This window comes from Aphelocoma coerulescens, chromosome 4, assembly GCF_041296385.1.
Source record: "Aphelocoma coerulescens isolate FSJ_1873_10779 chromosome 4, UR_Acoe_1.0, whole genome shotgun sequence".
NCBI classification, from domain to species: domain Eukaryota; kingdom Metazoa; phylum Chordata; class Aves; order Passeriformes; family Corvidae; genus Aphelocoma; species Aphelocoma coerulescens.
In genome coordinates, this window is record NC_091017.1 from 27,253,275 (window position 1) to 27,271,368 (window position 18,094).

Consider the following 18,094-nt stretch of genomic DNA (forward strand, 5'->3'; position numbering starts at 1 on the left):
GAAAAATTTATGTGCCTATTGAGTTTCATGATTTTTTTTTTTATGAAGTGTAAAATCAGTAGGCCCAAAAGTTTCAGGTAGCTGTGAAAGACTTGAAAAATGTCAGTTCTGGCCTTCATGAGCCAAATCACTTCCCTGCATCATGGCAATCAGTGTGTCAAAAGACTGGCACATTTGCAAATCTTTTTCTGAAATGAATTTGGTTTTCTTTCCAAGTCTGGCATAAAAAAAAAAAATTTGGTCGTTTTACATGACTTAAAATCACTAAGGCTAAGTAAGTGGCATATATAAGGATTCATTAAGTCTTGTAACTCACTAATAATAATGCAAAAGACACTGTAGTGCCAATGTGTATTTTTGTAGCATTAGTAAAAAGTAAAAAGTGAGAGCTGTTGGAACTTATATTTTCCAGTTCTTTCTTACTCATCTGTTCTTAATTTCTGTGCTCTGTTCATTATTATTATTATTATTATTATTATTATTACTATTACTATTATTATTATTACCCCCTCTCCACACATACTTACCCAGCATCCTGGGCTTCATGAGCTCGGAGTATGGATAACAAGTTATTGTGCTGTAGGAATTCACATACAGCAGGGTAACTGTTGGAAAAAACAACAGTGCCTGTTATGGCATTATCAGAAGTAGCACACAGAGCTCTAGCTTTCAAAAAATATACCATAAAACATGCATCATTCATGAAATCAGTGCCTGCTCTGCAGGCAGATTTCAGTAGAGACAACACTACCAGCAGTATCTTTTTTAATCCCACTCCATAACTTCTTGGAGAGGAATGCTAGAAACTGCAATTCATTACATAACAACAATCAGCCTATAGCTTGTCAGAAAAAAGGCACTTTCTTTTATTACTCTAAGATTTACTGTATTCCAAAAAAGCAAAACGTAATACAACAGTTGCATGTAACAGAAAACCTCACCCACTGACTACTGTATGAACTGGCTGCTTGTGGACACCAGAAAATAAGGTGGTAAGTGGAGAGAGAGGGAAAGAGACAGAAAGAAGAAAGGCAAACCAATCTTCAGACTGGGGGTATTTATCTTCCTGAACTTTATCTCCTTAATAAACAAACTATCTTTCCCCTGGGCAACTTAAAATGTAAATCCTGTGACTTCTGAAAGCCCAAAAATGTGCACATTGAATACATCTGTGCTAAACATACTGAGCAAGATAAAAAATGAAAAATCTCAACTATTCATTACACAAAAAACTGCTGTCCCAGGCATGATTTCATGGACCACCTTAAGAGCTCACTTGCAATCAGTTAACAGCCCCATCAGTTTCTAACTTCATGCAAAAAGGATGAAAACATATACACCCTCCTTCCTCAATCTAATGCATCATCTTCCTTTAGTTTATCCAAGAGAAATTATACTACTTGCTTCCAGACCTTCCTGGATATTTTGAAGCTGAAATATAATTTGCAGCTAGAGGCTACAAACCCAGTGAAATGCTATATTGCTGTTTCTGGACTTGAGCCACATAGCATATATTCTCAGATGCAGGTCTGGTATTTGGAATTGTCTAAAAAGACTGCCATTATAAAACAATTTCAATTCCCAAATTACGTGGGGTATTGTTTTGGCAAGTGCAATGATCTCGAATGCTGACAGGCTGCCATTCAAACCACTGGCAAATGAGAACTGATTTGCATACATTTCTTTTCATAATTAATTGTGACTAAATGTAGACTTATGGTACATTTTGTTTAGAAATTTTTACATTAACTTCTGAAAACTAGGGTCTATCACAAAAATCTGTTAGACAGTTGATTATGTTCATTATCAGTGCAGCTGCTCAAAATGTCTAGGCTATTACTTTTTTTCTCCTCCATAGTATTCTTTCGATCCAGTGTTAAGTACTGCTTTAAAAGAAGATATAATGAAGTGGTAAAAAATGCTCCTAAATAGATATGATAGGTTCTTCTTTCAATTTCAAATACAAAAGTGGTGGGTTTTTTCTTGCTTAATTATCTTATTCTTCATAAATCAGTGGAAAATAAGACTTCTGCTAGCAGAATTTGGCTGATTCTACAGGGCCCACATCTACAAAGGCAGAGATGTCACAGAGTGCTTCATGCACATTTACAAAAAAAGAATCTGCCCGTCTTCTTTTCTTGCAAGTGAATAGCATGGGACCTTCAATGTGCCAGCTGCCCCATTACCCAGACCACCACAACCCATGAACAGTCTACCTGGATATTTTATTTTGAAAAAGGCAAAGCAACTTGCAGGCATTTTTCTTGAGCTTCTTGTTGAAGCAGGGGCTGGGGAGAAGCAAAGTTTCCACTATTTGCAGCTCTTACATATGCTATCCAGCATTTCCTTAGTATCTGTTTGCTTTATATTAAACAATCTTCCTCAACACAAAAATACATGCCCTAAAAAGCAGGTGAAAACAAGAAGTCCTACAAAGAGCCAACAAAACAGAGATTATGGCAAAAGTTATTAGAAACAAACTTTTACAGAAATGACTTCTGCTTGGAAATCTTTTTTCTAATATTTTTTATTAAAATAACTGACTTGCAATCAAATTCTCTGCTAGTTTTTCAGACAACTACCCTTCCAGAAACAATCTCCTTCTTGCACTGCTTTGCAGAGCCCAGACTGTAATTCAGATGAGCCAGAAATAAAGCAGTTGGCCAAGAGGGAAAACAAACAAACAGAAATCCCCCACGCAACAGGCTTTTCCAGAGCGACCCAGCCTCCTGCCTTCATGTGTCGTGCTGAATCACGGAGGAGTGGTGACTCAGAGGGAAAACAAAACACCTCTCTACTAAGCTAGAAAGATGTTATTCCCCATGGAGTATGTGACTGTGATATTCCCTACTTTGGCATCCTTCTTTCATTAAACTGCCTCATGCATTTACTGGTTCTGAAGTCTCTTTTGCATGATCACTGATTACTTCTCAACAGTTTTAAAAGAGAAGCAATACTTGGCTAACGTGAACCGAAATGGCAAATGTTTTCAAATTGTTTTTCCACCACCACTAACTGGAAAAAATAGATGGAATTAACATGATTTTTTTCATATCCCTCATCATGCCATTAAAAGAGAGGCATAAGCATTTTTTTCAAAAGAGAACATTCAAATTTAGTCCAAAAGCTTCTGTAACATTACATGCACATATAAAATAGGTTTCCTGCAAAGTCCATTGGTCTCATACTTGAGTTTCCAAAGGCAAATGCTTTTGCTGCTGTGCTGTCCTAAGCAGCTCTCAGAACATCCCTTTCCACCTGCTTTTTCTTGCTCTTAGCTGTGCTGTCTGCAGAGCTGCACTGGAAGTGGAACAGGGAACTGCATGGGATTAGAACAAATAAACACATCTTTTTTTGCAGAGTCATTCTTTTAAAATTGGATGCGTTCCCAGACCTGATGGAGCACACAAGCAATTCTACCAGTATTTCTGGGCAGATAATTTGAGGGCAGCAAAAAGTTTCTGGCCCAGGAGAAGGAAGAGTGGAAAAGTGGGCAAAAAAATCTGTCTAAAATGCTGCTACTAAAAAAAAATTCATACAAATGTGCCTCCCACCCTGAACTTAAACACATTACAGCCTGCAAAAGCTTTCCACAGACATTTCTTTAGTCTTTGCATATTGACAAACTTAACTTGCACATCAAGTACACCACTGAAATCATGTGCTTGTGGGCCAAAATTAATATTCTACCCCAGAGTATCTGTAAGGCTGAACCATTTCACTGCTATCCAAGGCTGACAAATGTTTCATGAACACCTCCAGGGAGAGTGACTCCACCATCTCTCTGGGCAGCCAGAAGTGAAGTTCTTCCCAGTGTCCAACCTGTTTCTTATAAAAATGCCTGAGAGTTACTGTATCACTAACTCATGAAAGAAGTGCTAAGGGTCACTGGCAGGATCAGTACAAACTGCTAAGTGCAAATAAATGTTTGCTAGGAAAATTCAAGGCAAGAACTAGATAATATGATAAACAGGAAAATATCTTTACTGGCTGTATTAGCTGAAAAACTGTGTCTCTGTGGGTCTAACATCACTCTGGGACAAATTAGTTCCCTCTTGTTTATAACCTACTCTGAACACAACCTAATTTTGGGTATGGATTTAATCATAATTAAAGAACAATTTAAACAACCAGCCCTCCAATAATAATGTCTACTTTTTCACAAAATTGCATCAAACATGACTACAACTACAAAGGACATACAATTTTAAATTTCAGATAGGAAAAATGAAATCCCATCCCTATCACTTTTTGTTCTCTTTAAGGTACAGAAACTTTAATATATTTTCAAGAATTCCTTATATTCCACAGTTAACTTTTCACTTTGGCATTGTGCTATTTTGACAATCCACAGTGCAAAATGCTGCTAGATGCTAAAAGTGTGCATTAAGTGTTGACTCTGAGCACTTCTGAAAATCAGGCTATTTTTTACATCTCTAAATGACAAGTTACGCCTATGGTTTCAAGATCTAACACTTTCCAGTGCTAGCCATAGCAGTTTCAAGAACTCTTACATAAAGAGAAGTTTCTTGAAGAAATACTGGATCAGTTTGAAATTCACTAGGCTCTATGAGAGTGATCATGTAAGAAATGCAGTGAGAAGCTTGTCAGACTACTGTAAGCTACAGTCTTTATACTTTCTCATACAAGTGGCCCAACACTTCACAAATGGTTTTTGGCTGAATGCAGAGGATTTCATGCTCTACTGAGATAGAAGGTCTGGTTAAGCTGTTGCATGAACAGTTAGAAAGCCACATTACTGTTATTTTCCTCATAGCATTTTTGTATTAGGAAATAACTTTAGGTCAGAGCAAAGTAACTTGCAACTTGTCATTATAATGAACACCTCTGATAAATAAAAGTTATTTATCAAAGATATTTCCTGAAATTGATTAGGAGATCTTAATCATCTAGAAATCCTTTTGCTGATTCACAGGCACAAGCGAAATCTTCCTGACCTTCATTCAAAATCCTAATTGCTAACTTTTTACTTTCCTTTCTGGAAATGACTGAAGAAACTTAAGAAATTTTATTCAGTGAAGAATAAACACAATCATTCTATTAACAGGCATTCTTGAAGGAGGACTGCATAATTCAGTCCTTCCTTTACAAGCTGAGATGCCTGTTTAGGGAAATTTGTTCCTTTACTCAGGAAGTAACTAGAAAAGGCAAGGAAAATTAGACATTCCACACTGATGGATACCTTTTTTTACCAGGTGTTATTATTAGACAAGCAATTATTCATATTCCAGGGCAACTAGGCACTTCTGTTAAAAGGAATGCTTGCCTTTATATCATCTCAGATAACATGACTCCAAGCTAGCCTTCTGACTGAATCATTAAGCAGTTATATGTCCCTCACATGCGGCCTGATAATTAGCTGTCTTCCGAGTACTTTCTCTTCTCCTGAAACATGCACTTTTCTGAACATGAGTCAGGACAGACTAGGTCTGATATATTTTCTGGAGGAAACTGATATATATTTTAAGGAAATTTTATGGCAATTGTATGAAGCAGACCTCTGAAAAAAAACCCCAACCTAAAATCTGGAAGTTCTTCCAGTATATAAGCAGCTCTGTATTTAAGCATAAGCCATGTTTGCCAGGCCGTCCATGAGGGGAAATCACTATTACTCCTCCTGTGTGCAGTGCCTGGGAGTCTCAGGTACAGTCCAGCATTTGCTACGGCTGCTGAGAGAACGAGCCATGATTTTGCCCTTCAGCCATAGCACATTTCTGCACTGATCAATTGTTTGCAGGAGTCTGACACCCCTTTCATGATGAGCCCAAACACATCTACTGAGCACCTTCCAGACGTCATGGACCCGAGCGTGGCCAGACTTCCCCACCGGAGGCTGGTGCCAGCAGCCCAGGCTGCAGTGCAAACTGCTCTGTTCTTAGCTGGCCCCACACGGCAGCAACTACAGCTCCAAGGAAGGAGCAGGATATCTCATTTCTGAACATCAAACCATCTGTTACCTTCCTGATAACATTACCAACAAGGAGGTTGATTCCAGCAGCTCTGTCACCTGGTTACTCGTGGAAGCCATTGATTTACTTTTGATATGTTACTAAACAGCTACCCTCAGCTGTGCTCAAGGTGAGATTTTCTAAGGCAAGTGAAAGAGCTGAATTCTTCCCTTCTGCTGAGTTTGTTGAGAAAACTTAGACTTGTGTGTCACTAGCATGGGCTGAAGCAGTACTACCTCACTTCAAAAAGTTCAACAACCTCTTAACATTTCAATAGCATCTTCACATTTCTCCTGAACAAAAATGGATTTTTTAATTAATATTTCACTGAATACATTGCTCGTTTTGCCATTTAACCTCCTCTCCTCCTAGTTTTGCTACTCTGGCATCCTTGTATGTTGTTCTTAACTACCATAATAAAAAAAATTTTAAAAAAGCCCAAATTCCTTAAAATCCCCACACTGTCAGAGGAAGGTACATACATGTTTCTGCAAGAATGTTACAGGCATTTGTCTGCATTTCAGCTCTTATTAAGTCCCATTTAACAAATGCTCTTTAAATACTGAACTTCTTAAGAAGAATTATTCCCAAACATAAAAAAAAGTTTGATCAAACTGAGAGAAAAAAAAGTACCCCTGTGGGCAAAATCACCATTCTTATTTACTCTGCAGAACAATAGGTAATCACTTTTCAATGCAGGCATCTTTCACTGGAAATTAAGTTTTAATTTTCAAACTAGAAATGCACTTATGTACCCCTTTTTAATAGTGACACATTCATTCTCTAACTTACAAGAACAAAAATAAGTAAAATACACAGGGCTTTGGTGAAAAAAATTAAGTGATCTAGAGTTCCTCCACTGTGGCTTAACAAAAGAGATTCAAATAAAGCAAGCATGAATTTATCTGAAAACAAGGCTAGCCTGCAGAAAAAAAAGGCCTAATTAGCTAAGTAGTGCCACAAAGTTCAAGCAAACATTTACACTGCAAAACCACAACCAGTTCACCTACAGAAATCTATTCAAAGTAGTAATAATGACCTGTAGAAGTACGAGCACCCTCTGACTGTGTTGTGAGTAAAATGTTCCTGAGTCTTCTCATTTCCAAAGTCCTCCAGTGGGTCTGACCACAGGATGTCACACATAGGTCCATATGCAGGTGGTTCCTTGAATCGATCTAACTAAGAAAAATAGGAGACAAAGAAATACTAACTTCTTTCAACTATGTATCACAGAAACATTGAAGCAAAATTACTGTAGTTCAATCCATGAGCAGGAAAACGAGCCCCATAGCAATCTGCTCTTCAGCTTTAAAGCAATGGAGTTTAAGTAACAGCAAAACATTCCTTGCTAACACTGACAGGGGGTAGAAGCAAGAGATATAACTGAAAATTAAGATACAGTAGATTCCCATTCTACATGAATTTTTGTTTGCTTTTTTTTTGCCTTTTCTACTGGTTTTTGCAAGCATTCCAGTGGACAAGGGAGAATATAGTATTTCTGTATTTCATGATTTTTCAATCCTTATAGCATTCAATTTATGTAAGTGGAGCACCTCAAGAAAATACAGTAGTTATTTCAAAGCAAGTTCCCATTTAGATTTATGTATATTTTCACAAAAAATTGTATCTAAATGTCAAGACAATATCTCTGCATTACAGCATCTTACCATGACATTCCTGTTGCTCCCATAACCTTAACTCTAATTTGGTAGCAAAAAACTCCTCTTTTTGGTCTTACTGAGTATTTAAAGCTTCAAATTACATAGAATCATACTCCAGATAAAATGAAGTATAGCAAAATAATAAAAATCAGTATTTTCCTGCAAAACTCTTTAATATAAAACCACCATATGTTATCTAAATAATTCTTTCATACAAGAACAGCCTTATTAAGATGGATGTATGAATAAGGCTTGCAGTCTGAAACATTCTCTCTTTTGACCAGAAAGATCAAGCAATGATTCAGTAGCTAGTAGATACCTTCTCCCCTCAAAAAAAAAAAAAAAATTAAATCAGAAAAAATTGGTTTTATACATTTTCAACACTCAGAAAGTATTAGTAAGAGACCTCTACAATTTTACCTTTGCATTCTCATCTTGACATATTCACAGAATACCTACACTTCTTATTTCAGCCCTCTCCAGCTAACGCTTATGTAATTACAATTCATTTAAATTAAACAAAAGTTCATAAATATGCAAACCCAATTTCTGCTGATTGCCAAAGATAAATAAACCTGCTGGGTTGGGCAGGGGGAAGGTGGAGGTGTTAATGAACCTAATCTAGAATTTGAGAGCTAAACAACTTTACTCTGCTATTATGTTGTTGCAGAGCCAGCTAATTTTTAGGCAGAGTATTTTTGTTTACTGAGATTAGTGAACCTTTACTTCAGAAACAAAACTTTGCATTCAGTAATTTTTTTAAGTGCAGTTAATATCTTAAGCTAATTGCTTTGAAACAATTAGTGGCTCAACTTGGGGTTTTTTAAACTGTATTAATTTCTTAGTAGACTACAAATTAACCTCAGAATATAAATTACCTTTTACTAACTTGAAAGCTCAGAAATATATATCCATGTTTGGAAGTCTCAAACAGCAAACAAGAAGTAAGCTATTTTTTTTTCTGCTGGGAACACTAAGAATGAATGGTTTAAATATCTCTTTTTAAAAGTATCAACTGAGATCTCTTCTACAAAACATGTGAATAAAAAATTAATCCTTGATAACATGCAACAACACGATTATGTGAAGAAGCTGTTTGACATTGTTCTGTGAACTTTCATGAGATTTCAGAGAAACTTCTCAGAACATAGGTGTACAACAAGCATGAACTTACTAAGCCTCACTTAGACAATCTGCAAGGCACTCAAGTGTGAAACTATTAAAATATGTCGGGACCTATTGAGAACGAAGCTTTGACTATTTAAAAAAAATGCTGACTACATTCATTGCAATCCTATGATCCCTTTCTGTTACATCTTCTAAGTGCTGTGAGGTTTTTCTAGAGCTATTTTCATATCTTCTCCAAGAAAGCACAGAATGCTTAACAAGGCACAAGGAGTCATCAGATGGTGTGCTTACATTGTGCTAATAGGTAATACCTCAACGACTTACTTTTCTGATGTCATCTAAGGTGTTGATCTCCGGAGACAAGCCACCATGTACACACAGGAATTGTTGGTTCATCAGAGCAGCCAAGGGAAGGCAGTCAAAGGCATCCATGCAGGCATCATATACACGTTCTGAATATTTGATTTTACCTTTTAAAGATTAAGATGGTAACAGAAAGTGCCATCAATATTCAAGAGGAAAAAGGAATATGCTTAATATCTCAAACTTGTTCTAGCACTACTCTATCTGGTATTGAGGACTGTACCCAAACTTTTGCTTCGTACAAAAGTATCTTCAGGATTTTTGTTATCCATCGCTGGAAAACTTCTTCCTATTCTGAGGTGAAATTAATAAAAGTTTATAATATTTTTTCTAAGAAACTGTAAATAAACAACTGAATATACCATTATAGTCTACCATTTCCACTCTGTATGAAATCTGAAGAGCAAGCCTTAAAACATCTGCTGAATGATTATCATCATTATCACTCAATATACTCTCTATGAAATAGTCAGAACTTTAGCCTAGTCCCTTATAATTAATTATCTACAGAAATGCCATTATGAAATGAACGAGGTGGTACAATGAAGCTGAAATGTTAATTTACCAATATGCATATTAAACTCAGTAAACCATGAAGCCTTTGAGCCAATTAACATTTCCTTTATCCCCAGTGTATAAAGGAAACATAGACTTATGGCAGTAGTTTCATCTTACAGTGTCACAGGAAAAAAAAAGCTTCATTGTGCAGGTAAAGGTCTACATCTAATGAGCCTTTATGTGTCACTGCATCCTTTCTTGCAACGCAGAAAGGAATTCATATAAAAAGAGCATATTGAAAAGTTTAAGCCTACACACAGGATAAATGTGAAAATGCTATACCTACAGGAAAAAGAAAAACCAAAATAAAAATTCCTTGTGTTTTTCTCCTGCTGCATGAGATGAGGCCCTGTGAGATGCCACCTCCTTCACTAGCAGTCAGGAACCTCTCACAGCCGCCAGAGCTGGCGTGACAGCAGGTTTTGCCTGCCAAGCTGCTGCGTGGGGCAGCAAACCCTCAGCTGCTGCAAAAAGCATCAGCAGCAGTACATGTTTACCAAGGCATCCATGCCCAGATGGACCCACAGCAGCCCCAGGATGCTCCCACACCAGGCTGGCAAGCTCACATGTGGGGGGATCTAAGCCCTTCCATTCCACACCAATGAGAGGTGATTGCCCCCTCTGAGAACAGGGATTACAATTTAAAATTAATGGCAGTTAACATGAAAAGTACATGAAAAATTACTGATAGTGAGCCAGTATCAAATACTTGCAAAATAACAAATTCAGTTGGTGAAAAAGGAGTCGAGAGGAGAAAGATAAAACAGACTTACATTCTTGCTTAAATGTGAAATACTCTGTTAAATGTCTACATTCATGGTTCCCACGAAGTAAAAACAGTGTTTTGGGGTAAAGGATTTTCAAGGCCCACAAGTACAGCACACACTGTGAATGAGAACAAGAAAGAAAAACAGAATTCATAATTAGTGACATTACACAACAATTTACATTCCCCTCTATCACAAAAAACTAGCAGAAAAAGTAAAAGTAATCTGTGTAAAGCATTTATTTTCAACTGATTAACTTCATTCTTCACAGTACATTCAAACTCTTCTCTGCACTTTAACGTGGACTGGCTAAAACTTGTGTGGGTATATTCTGATAGAATTTTACACTTTTTGCTGAGTGGCACCTCCCTGGTCAGCTGTGCACTGCCTTCAGCGGCCCCAGCTCTCACACATCAATTGCAGTGCATCTCTAGAATGAAGCATACACTCTCCACCTGGAAGGTCAGGCAAAAACCTTCCACGGAAACAATTTCACCAAAGGCCTGTGTTTCCTGGCTTAAGGAAAATTTGCCTCAGAACAATTTAACTCACACTTCAGGAAATACCTCAGCCTTCAGAATTACACATTTTTTACATGAAAGCTTGTTCCTTTTTCACTTAACATTGTTCTCTACATACAACTGGGGTAAAAAGATCCACAGAGCTCTTGCATTGAATGAAGTTATTACAAAGCTTTTATAATGCCTTTTCTCTTTCCTAAAGATTTCTATTTGAGATTACATTTCTTCTAGACATGCTTTTAAAGATAAAAAAGATTTGGAGAGGCTAAACTCTGCTCAGACCTCTCTAAACCACCCAATTAAAATATTTGTTTTGAAAACAAATTAACAGTTCCAAGAAAGTTGATGGAAATAAAACCCACTCATCCCATGAGATGAGCCCACTGCTTGCAAGGACACTGTACAGACCACAATGTCCTCTCAAAAACAAGAGCTAGAAAACTGTCGGAACGGTTGTTCCTCCAACCTTTCCTTGCTTATATGTCCATGAACTGCAGAAATGCTGCACAAGAAATAAAAAGTGTCAAAAAAGACCCCACTTTCATTTACAACTACTTCCTAACACTCTCCTCTGTTCCACTGGAAAAAAAATACCATTTTATTTAACTTAATAATCAATAGATTGGAAATTCAGAATGTACTCTATGGTTTCAGATTAGAACATCAGCATTGTTACCAATGTAACGCCTTTACATTATAGTGTGAATTCCCTTCTACAATTCAAAGTGTCTTGAAAAACAGTTGAATAATAACTTAAATCATCTCAACATGTAGATTCAGCTCCCCTGTGTGCTACACAGTCAACTTATAAGAAAAAAGGAAAAGAAGGAATTCAACATTTTAATGTTTGTGATCACACTATCCATAGATAATCGCACAGCAGCAGGGGTTTTATACTACTACTCATTGTCTTGAATTTATTACATGTAAACCTCTGAATGCTCTGTCTGTTCTTTATCTGTAATTTCTGTTCTACTCAGAGGTTCTAGAGCCAGAGGAAAACACCAAAACCACAGGCAATATACTCCAGGAATTGCAAAACTAATTCTCCCCCTTAGAAACACACAGAAGGCCTCCCAGCTCATGCCAATTCTTCCGCCTCCCTGGCGCTACTGCCACGGCACGAAGTGAGAAGAGATGTCAGAATGCCAGGGAAATCATGCTAACATAATCCAGCATGGAATTGTGGTGTTAGGTCACAGGAATCATGTGTTGTGGCCCAAAACAAAGGGTGTGCCTGGGGAAAGTCTTCTGTCTCTGTGTAACCTCCAGCAGACTTGAGTTTGAGGGTTTCACTCCAATGGGGCAAGAAACCTGCTCTTGTCCACACCATCAGAGCAGTTCTCAGTCTCTTTGATGATGACTCCTTCATTCCTCCAAGAATTTCCAGAACCTTCCACTTCTTTAAACTTACTAATGCAAAAAATTTGATGCAAATGTTGTGAGACAAGAAGTTTAAAGTGACACCCCCATCCATGCAAGAAAAGCTCCAGCTTTTAAAGTCATATTCAAGTTACCTTAGAGCTTCTAATCCCACCAAAACACCTTTGGAAAAGCACAATTGGTGATTACATGAAATGACATATTAAAAAAATAAAAGGTGGTTTACATTGCCCTTGTAACTAAGTTTTTCATTTTCCTAAAGCTTTGGCAAGATTAAAACAAGCACTCTGCACTTAAAATATTATCCAGATCTGGAAAGCAGGGAAAATAAGGAAAGATGGAATTTTTATCTTTTTGACATTAGGTACCTGCTTTCATTGATGTCTCTACATTTTCTTATCATAGGTTTCCTTTTTTCTTTTTTTCTATGCTTCCTCTGAAGTACTCATTAAAACCAGACAGAAGATAACAGAGAATCAATACAGTCCAGAAGTTTGTATTTCTCTGCCATTATTCAAGCAACATAAGCCCACCAATTCACATTTTGTGTTGATTTCAGTAGTACTGTATCAAAGGTTTATTTTGTTTAGATGATTACTTTAATTTTCTCCCTTTTCAGTAGTCCAGTGAAGTAAGGTTGTAACAGTAAATAAGAACTAATTAGCAGATTTATTTTTCCAAGGCAAACTAAACAGCAAATATGAGGGCAGTGATTTTCATGGCTTTTCAACTTACAGTCATTTACATACAAAAAACCCTTGTGTCCAAACAACGTATCATGAGCAAACATTCTGGTTTTGATTTTTTCTCCTGCCTGTGCTTTGCATATCATAATTCTTACCAAAGTCAAAAGATTTATGGTAAATTTGCCTTGTGGAAAACCTGAGCTTGCAGTCTTTAAGTATTTCATAATACTGCTTCCCAGTCGTAAAATTTTAAAATACTTCTTTTCCTTCAACTTTTTCATTAAGAACATACTAAACACCAGCTCTGCTGTAACTCTATGCAAAATGTTCAGCGGGGACCTTGCGATCTAGACGTCTGTAAGGTATTTTTTGCCTGTTTCATTTCATCCTATCAAAAAAACTATTTACAGAAAAAAGTTACAGCCCTTAACTGAGGGCCCTCAAAACCCTGCTCACTTGGTTAGTGCCTTCCAGCTGTTGAAATAGCAGATATGTGAAGTTGGTAACAAAGAGGTAATCTGTCCACCTCCCAGCTCCCATAGTCAAGCTGTTTTCCTGCTGAGGTTCTGGCAGCCTCAGCTTCAGGAAAGAAAAGGTCTGTGCAATCAAGCACTGTGTAAGCCTAAGGCCCACATTTTCAAAACAGACTTGGGATTTAACACTACTGTTGCATGCTGAATTTGAGCATTTGCACCATTCCGCATCTTAGCCCATCCTGAAAAGGAAAACCAAAGGCCCCACAGTTCTTCTATGCATCTCAAATCATGTGATTAACACAAGGAGCCTTGAACAGTCATCACCACGGCCACTCGAGTGCTACCCCAGCACCACCTGCAACACAGTGCTCACTTCTGGGTGCTCTGGCACTAGTAGTGCCAGGAACAGAGAGATGCAACTCACTGCCAGTTGTGTGGCTTTACAGGGGCCACAAAAGATGAACTCCCCCTCCAAATGACTGACAGCACTAGGCACTCCTCCAGCAGATGAAATAAAGTGTGAGTAAGTGTGAGGTAATTCATACTTGAAAGGATAATTTGAGCTACACATTGCTAAGGTCTCCACTTATGCTCTGTGACCTGTGGAACTGGCATAGCTCCTGCACTCTCTAACACACACCTCACCTAAATACAAAAATTGCATTACTTTAAGTGCACTGAAATAATGATACCATCACAGTATCTAATACAGATACAGCTTCCTAAAATGGAGTAACTATCCCAATGGAAACCATGTACCTTTTAACACACATAGCTGCATTCACGCTACTGCGATGACTATTTATTATGACATGGTTTCAGAGACAAATGAAGATACATTGCAGCTGTAACCAGAATACTCACACAAGATGCAGCTTACTGCCATTTCTGAACTACTATCCCTCGAGCACAGACAAAGAAAATTCTGAACACTACTGCAAATAAAGAAAAAGTTATATTGTTTTCACTACAACTAGGAGCAAAATTGCAATATACTGTTTGCTGATGTTTAGACCACATTACTCCCATTTCAGTCTTTAAAAAGAATATCTGAAAAGATAAAAAAAAATCCAAAAAGAAGTACCTCTTTTTCAACCAAGAAGTGACTAAGAAATTCTTTTTCTTAAATGTTACTCTAATTCTTATAGCTAGTACTTTCTAAATATTTAAGTGGTGGCTCCTACCTCTCCTTTTCGGACTTTGTGTCTTGGCCACAGCTATTCTCTGAGAAGATGGGTTCCACACAGAGATGGCACCAGTGCAGGGGAAATGGTGCCATCACATCTTCTCCCCCTGCAGCCAAAAGGGACTCTCGGCATGCTGGGGACTCACACTGGGAACAGCTGGCACAGGACCAGTCAAGCTGCAAGGACAGCCCTGACACAAACAGATGTTCCAGTCTGGGAATCTAATATATATTAAAAAAATCTGAATTTGCTGAGTTACTGAATATTCACAGCTCTGAGGAGCAGTGCCATACAAAAAGACAGTTCTCACAAGACACAAATTGTTGCTGTGAAGCAAGATTTACTACTGGTCTATGAAAGGAAAGGGCAAGGAAATTCAGGGTAATTAAAGTCGTAGGATTTTCTTTGCTTAAAAAGAACTGAAAAAAACTATTGACTTCACTGGTGAACTATTCCTGACAAGCCCAAACGATTTTAAATCAAGCTGTTTACTGGAAAACATTAACACACTACAGTAATAGAGGATGCAGAAAGGTGTTCATTCTTCTGATGAAGTCCTCAAATATTCACAGAGACTCGAGAGATAATAAACACTCAACTTCACCAGCACTAATTTCCCCCACAGTTTACTAACATTAATATATTTATATAGAATTGTTTTCATGAAAGAGACCAAGTAATTTCCAACAGTTCCTTGAGTTAAGAAGCATCTCGACTGCCAGATGCTTTTTTTAATTGGTGCAAGGTCCAGCAGTCAAATTCCAGACTCACTCCAAATACCTCACTTTGTTCTTGCTGGAAATACCACAAAAAGTTTCACCATCTGAAATGTCAGTCTTTGCATTCAGGAAGGGAAGCGTATGCATGTTTTGAACCTTAAAACATAACTCCAGTTTTGTTAGTTTTGAACATTGGTTTAATTCTCCATATTTTAACTCCTTCCTCTGTCAAAAATGATCACTATATACCTTATGATGGTCAACTGACATATAAGCCAGTATGCTGTTATATGGGATTGAGCAAGAAAATAATTCCAACAGTTGGTTTACATATTATTATTAATGCATTATAGTTGGTATTTAATCTGTAATTTTTCTAAGACTGTGATGAAAATACAGCCTATATGTACATTCCTCCCTACACTGCACAGCATTTGTCTGCCTTTCAAAAAAGTGTTTTCAGACTCAGGTAAAGAGATTAGTCATTCTCCCTTACAACCTATTCCTGCAGAACCACTTATGCTCTAACTATTCTTTAGATATAAAAATAGCCCTCTGTTTTGATCATTTGGGTTTCTACTCTCCATGACCATAAAACTTGTTTGAAAGTGAAAACCAAGAGGTTTCTTCTCCTCTGGAATCAAACCCCTGGAACAGTGCACAAGCACAAGAGGGAAATGTTATCAGTTATATAGCCAAGGAAACAAATGCACCGTATTAAATTGCAGAAATTTGTTATTTTAAGTGAATAAATGCCAAGGCTCTGCCAAAAGGTCAAATGGAAAAGAGAACACAGATACAGAATAAAGATTCCGTCTGTGCCAAGAAACCTCGTCTCATTCTACCTACAATTTGACATTTTTAAATTTTGCCTGTTCTAAGTTCTCTATCAGTCCCTCATCCTTTGACTTGTTGCTTAGAACTAATATAAGAGACACAAAACATGCACCCCCTTCAAGCGGTGAAGCCAACCAGTAAAAATGGAGCATGCACATGAAGAACTGAGCCCTTGGATCAAAAGCTCCATAGGGCAAGGACTGACATTTCTGCTGAGTGCCTTATACAAATACTTTTGTCTTTTTCCCTCTGAATTATCAAATGCCTTCCACCTACCTTATGCAATTTCTTTCTCTGTTCTTAATGATAATAGCTTGCATTATGTAGTACCTTTCATCCAGAAGAATCCCAAATGCTTTGCAGCCCACAGAGAAGGATTATCTCGCCCACTATCAGAACCCAGCTCGGTCTAAGCTCAATGGTGTCACTTTTACACTAGAGATCACATGACAATCAAGGGGAATTTTTTTTAAAGCTTCTAATACTCATGATTAGTATCTTGGAGCAGGCTACTTAATTCCTTTGGAAAGACCCCAGAACTGCAATAGTCTCATGTCTCCATAGCAGAAAGGGGAGCCAGCAGATTGATGGACTAAAGCTTAGTATGTGATTGACATGGTATAAATATGAGCTGAGGCTAGGGCTGTTTACCAGCATGACCTCCCCAGCACAAAGTACTGACAAGAGTTGGTGCCTGATCTATGTACTCAGGTCCCCTTCTCCACCAAAAACATCCTCCCCCTCTAAATGCCAAGCTGCATTCTTCACAATTTTCCTTTCCTTGTCACTACTTATTGTGCTGAGTTCATGCCTGAATGCACAGCTCTACATCCAAATACACTTATGAAACAGAAACCTTCCCTTTCAAAGGCATTCTTTAATCAAGGTGACAGGTGGGGAAAATAAGTTATGTGACCAAAAAAAAAAAGGCAGTGATTTGAGAACCTTACATACAAACAAAATAATATAAGTGACAGCTGAGGTATTTCCTTGGTGGTGGCAGAAGCCAATACTGCTACCAGTGAAAAAGGAGTGTTCCTGAATGGAAAAAGTGAATTCAGAATACAATTTGCTTAGTATGTATGCACAGGTTGCTAAATGAGAGATTTTAAGGGGATTATTCCCTACACATAAGCAATTTTCTTTGTTTTCTATGGCTTGCTATTTCTTTAATTGGTAATAGCCCTGGAACAGATTTGGGTAAACTGTCAGAGAAGCACTTTAAAGCTGTAGCAAATCCATTTGTTATATTTCTTTTATTATAAGCCTACATATATAGAAGTCAAGACAAAACTTTCCTCTTCCAGACACATCTTGTCTCAACTGAAGACTACAGCAGATACGAATGAGGTTATCACAACTCAGAAATGTTAGTTCAAGACAGAGCTGCACAATGGTTTAAGTCTGTGAAGCTTCCCCTGTTCCTCCTTCCCAATCTTCCAAACAATCCAGCATGGTAATCCACAGCAATGATTTAGCTCACAGCCCACTGTGGATCAGTTCTCAAGAAAATCCTGAACTCAAGCTCAAAAAAATCATGATCAAAGTGCTGACTTCAGTATGAGACTAAATCCTGACTATATTGATTTTTAGCAGGTGGGCGAAAGAACCTTGCAAATCTTAAGTTTTTAGGGCATCTGTACTTGGAATAGCATATTTCTATTTGTAAAATGTGCCAAAAGACTCTGTTAACACTTGAAATTAAGTTTTAAAATGAACTAATAAAGCAAAAGTAGTTTTACTGAACCTAATTTTTCAGAAACTTCATAGTATAAGCATAACACTGACAAGATAATGCACTGATCCATTTTCCAAACACATGAACAACTCAGCTGCTTG

General features: G+C 37.6%; 1 protein-coding gene across 3 annotated transcripts in view; it reads right to left on the reverse strand.

Moving 5' to 3' along the window:
• Positions 1-18,094, reverse strand: part of PPP3CA (protein phosphatase 3 catalytic subunit alpha) — a 181,044-nt gene that overhangs the window by 30,207 nt on the left and 132,743 nt on the right. For all 3 annotated transcript variants that reach the window (XM_069013248.1, XM_069013250.1, XM_069013249.1), the window contains 4 exons: positions 10,453-10,564; positions 9,083-9,228; positions 7,009-7,148; positions 528-605 (listed from right to left, as the gene is read on the reverse strand). In XM_069013248.1, coding sequence (XP_068869349.1) covers positions 528-605; positions 7,009-7,148; positions 9,083-9,228; positions 10,453-10,564 — 476 coding nt within the window. The remainder of the gene's footprint in view (positions 1-527; positions 606-7,008; positions 7,149-9,082; positions 9,229-10,452; positions 10,565-18,094) is intronic.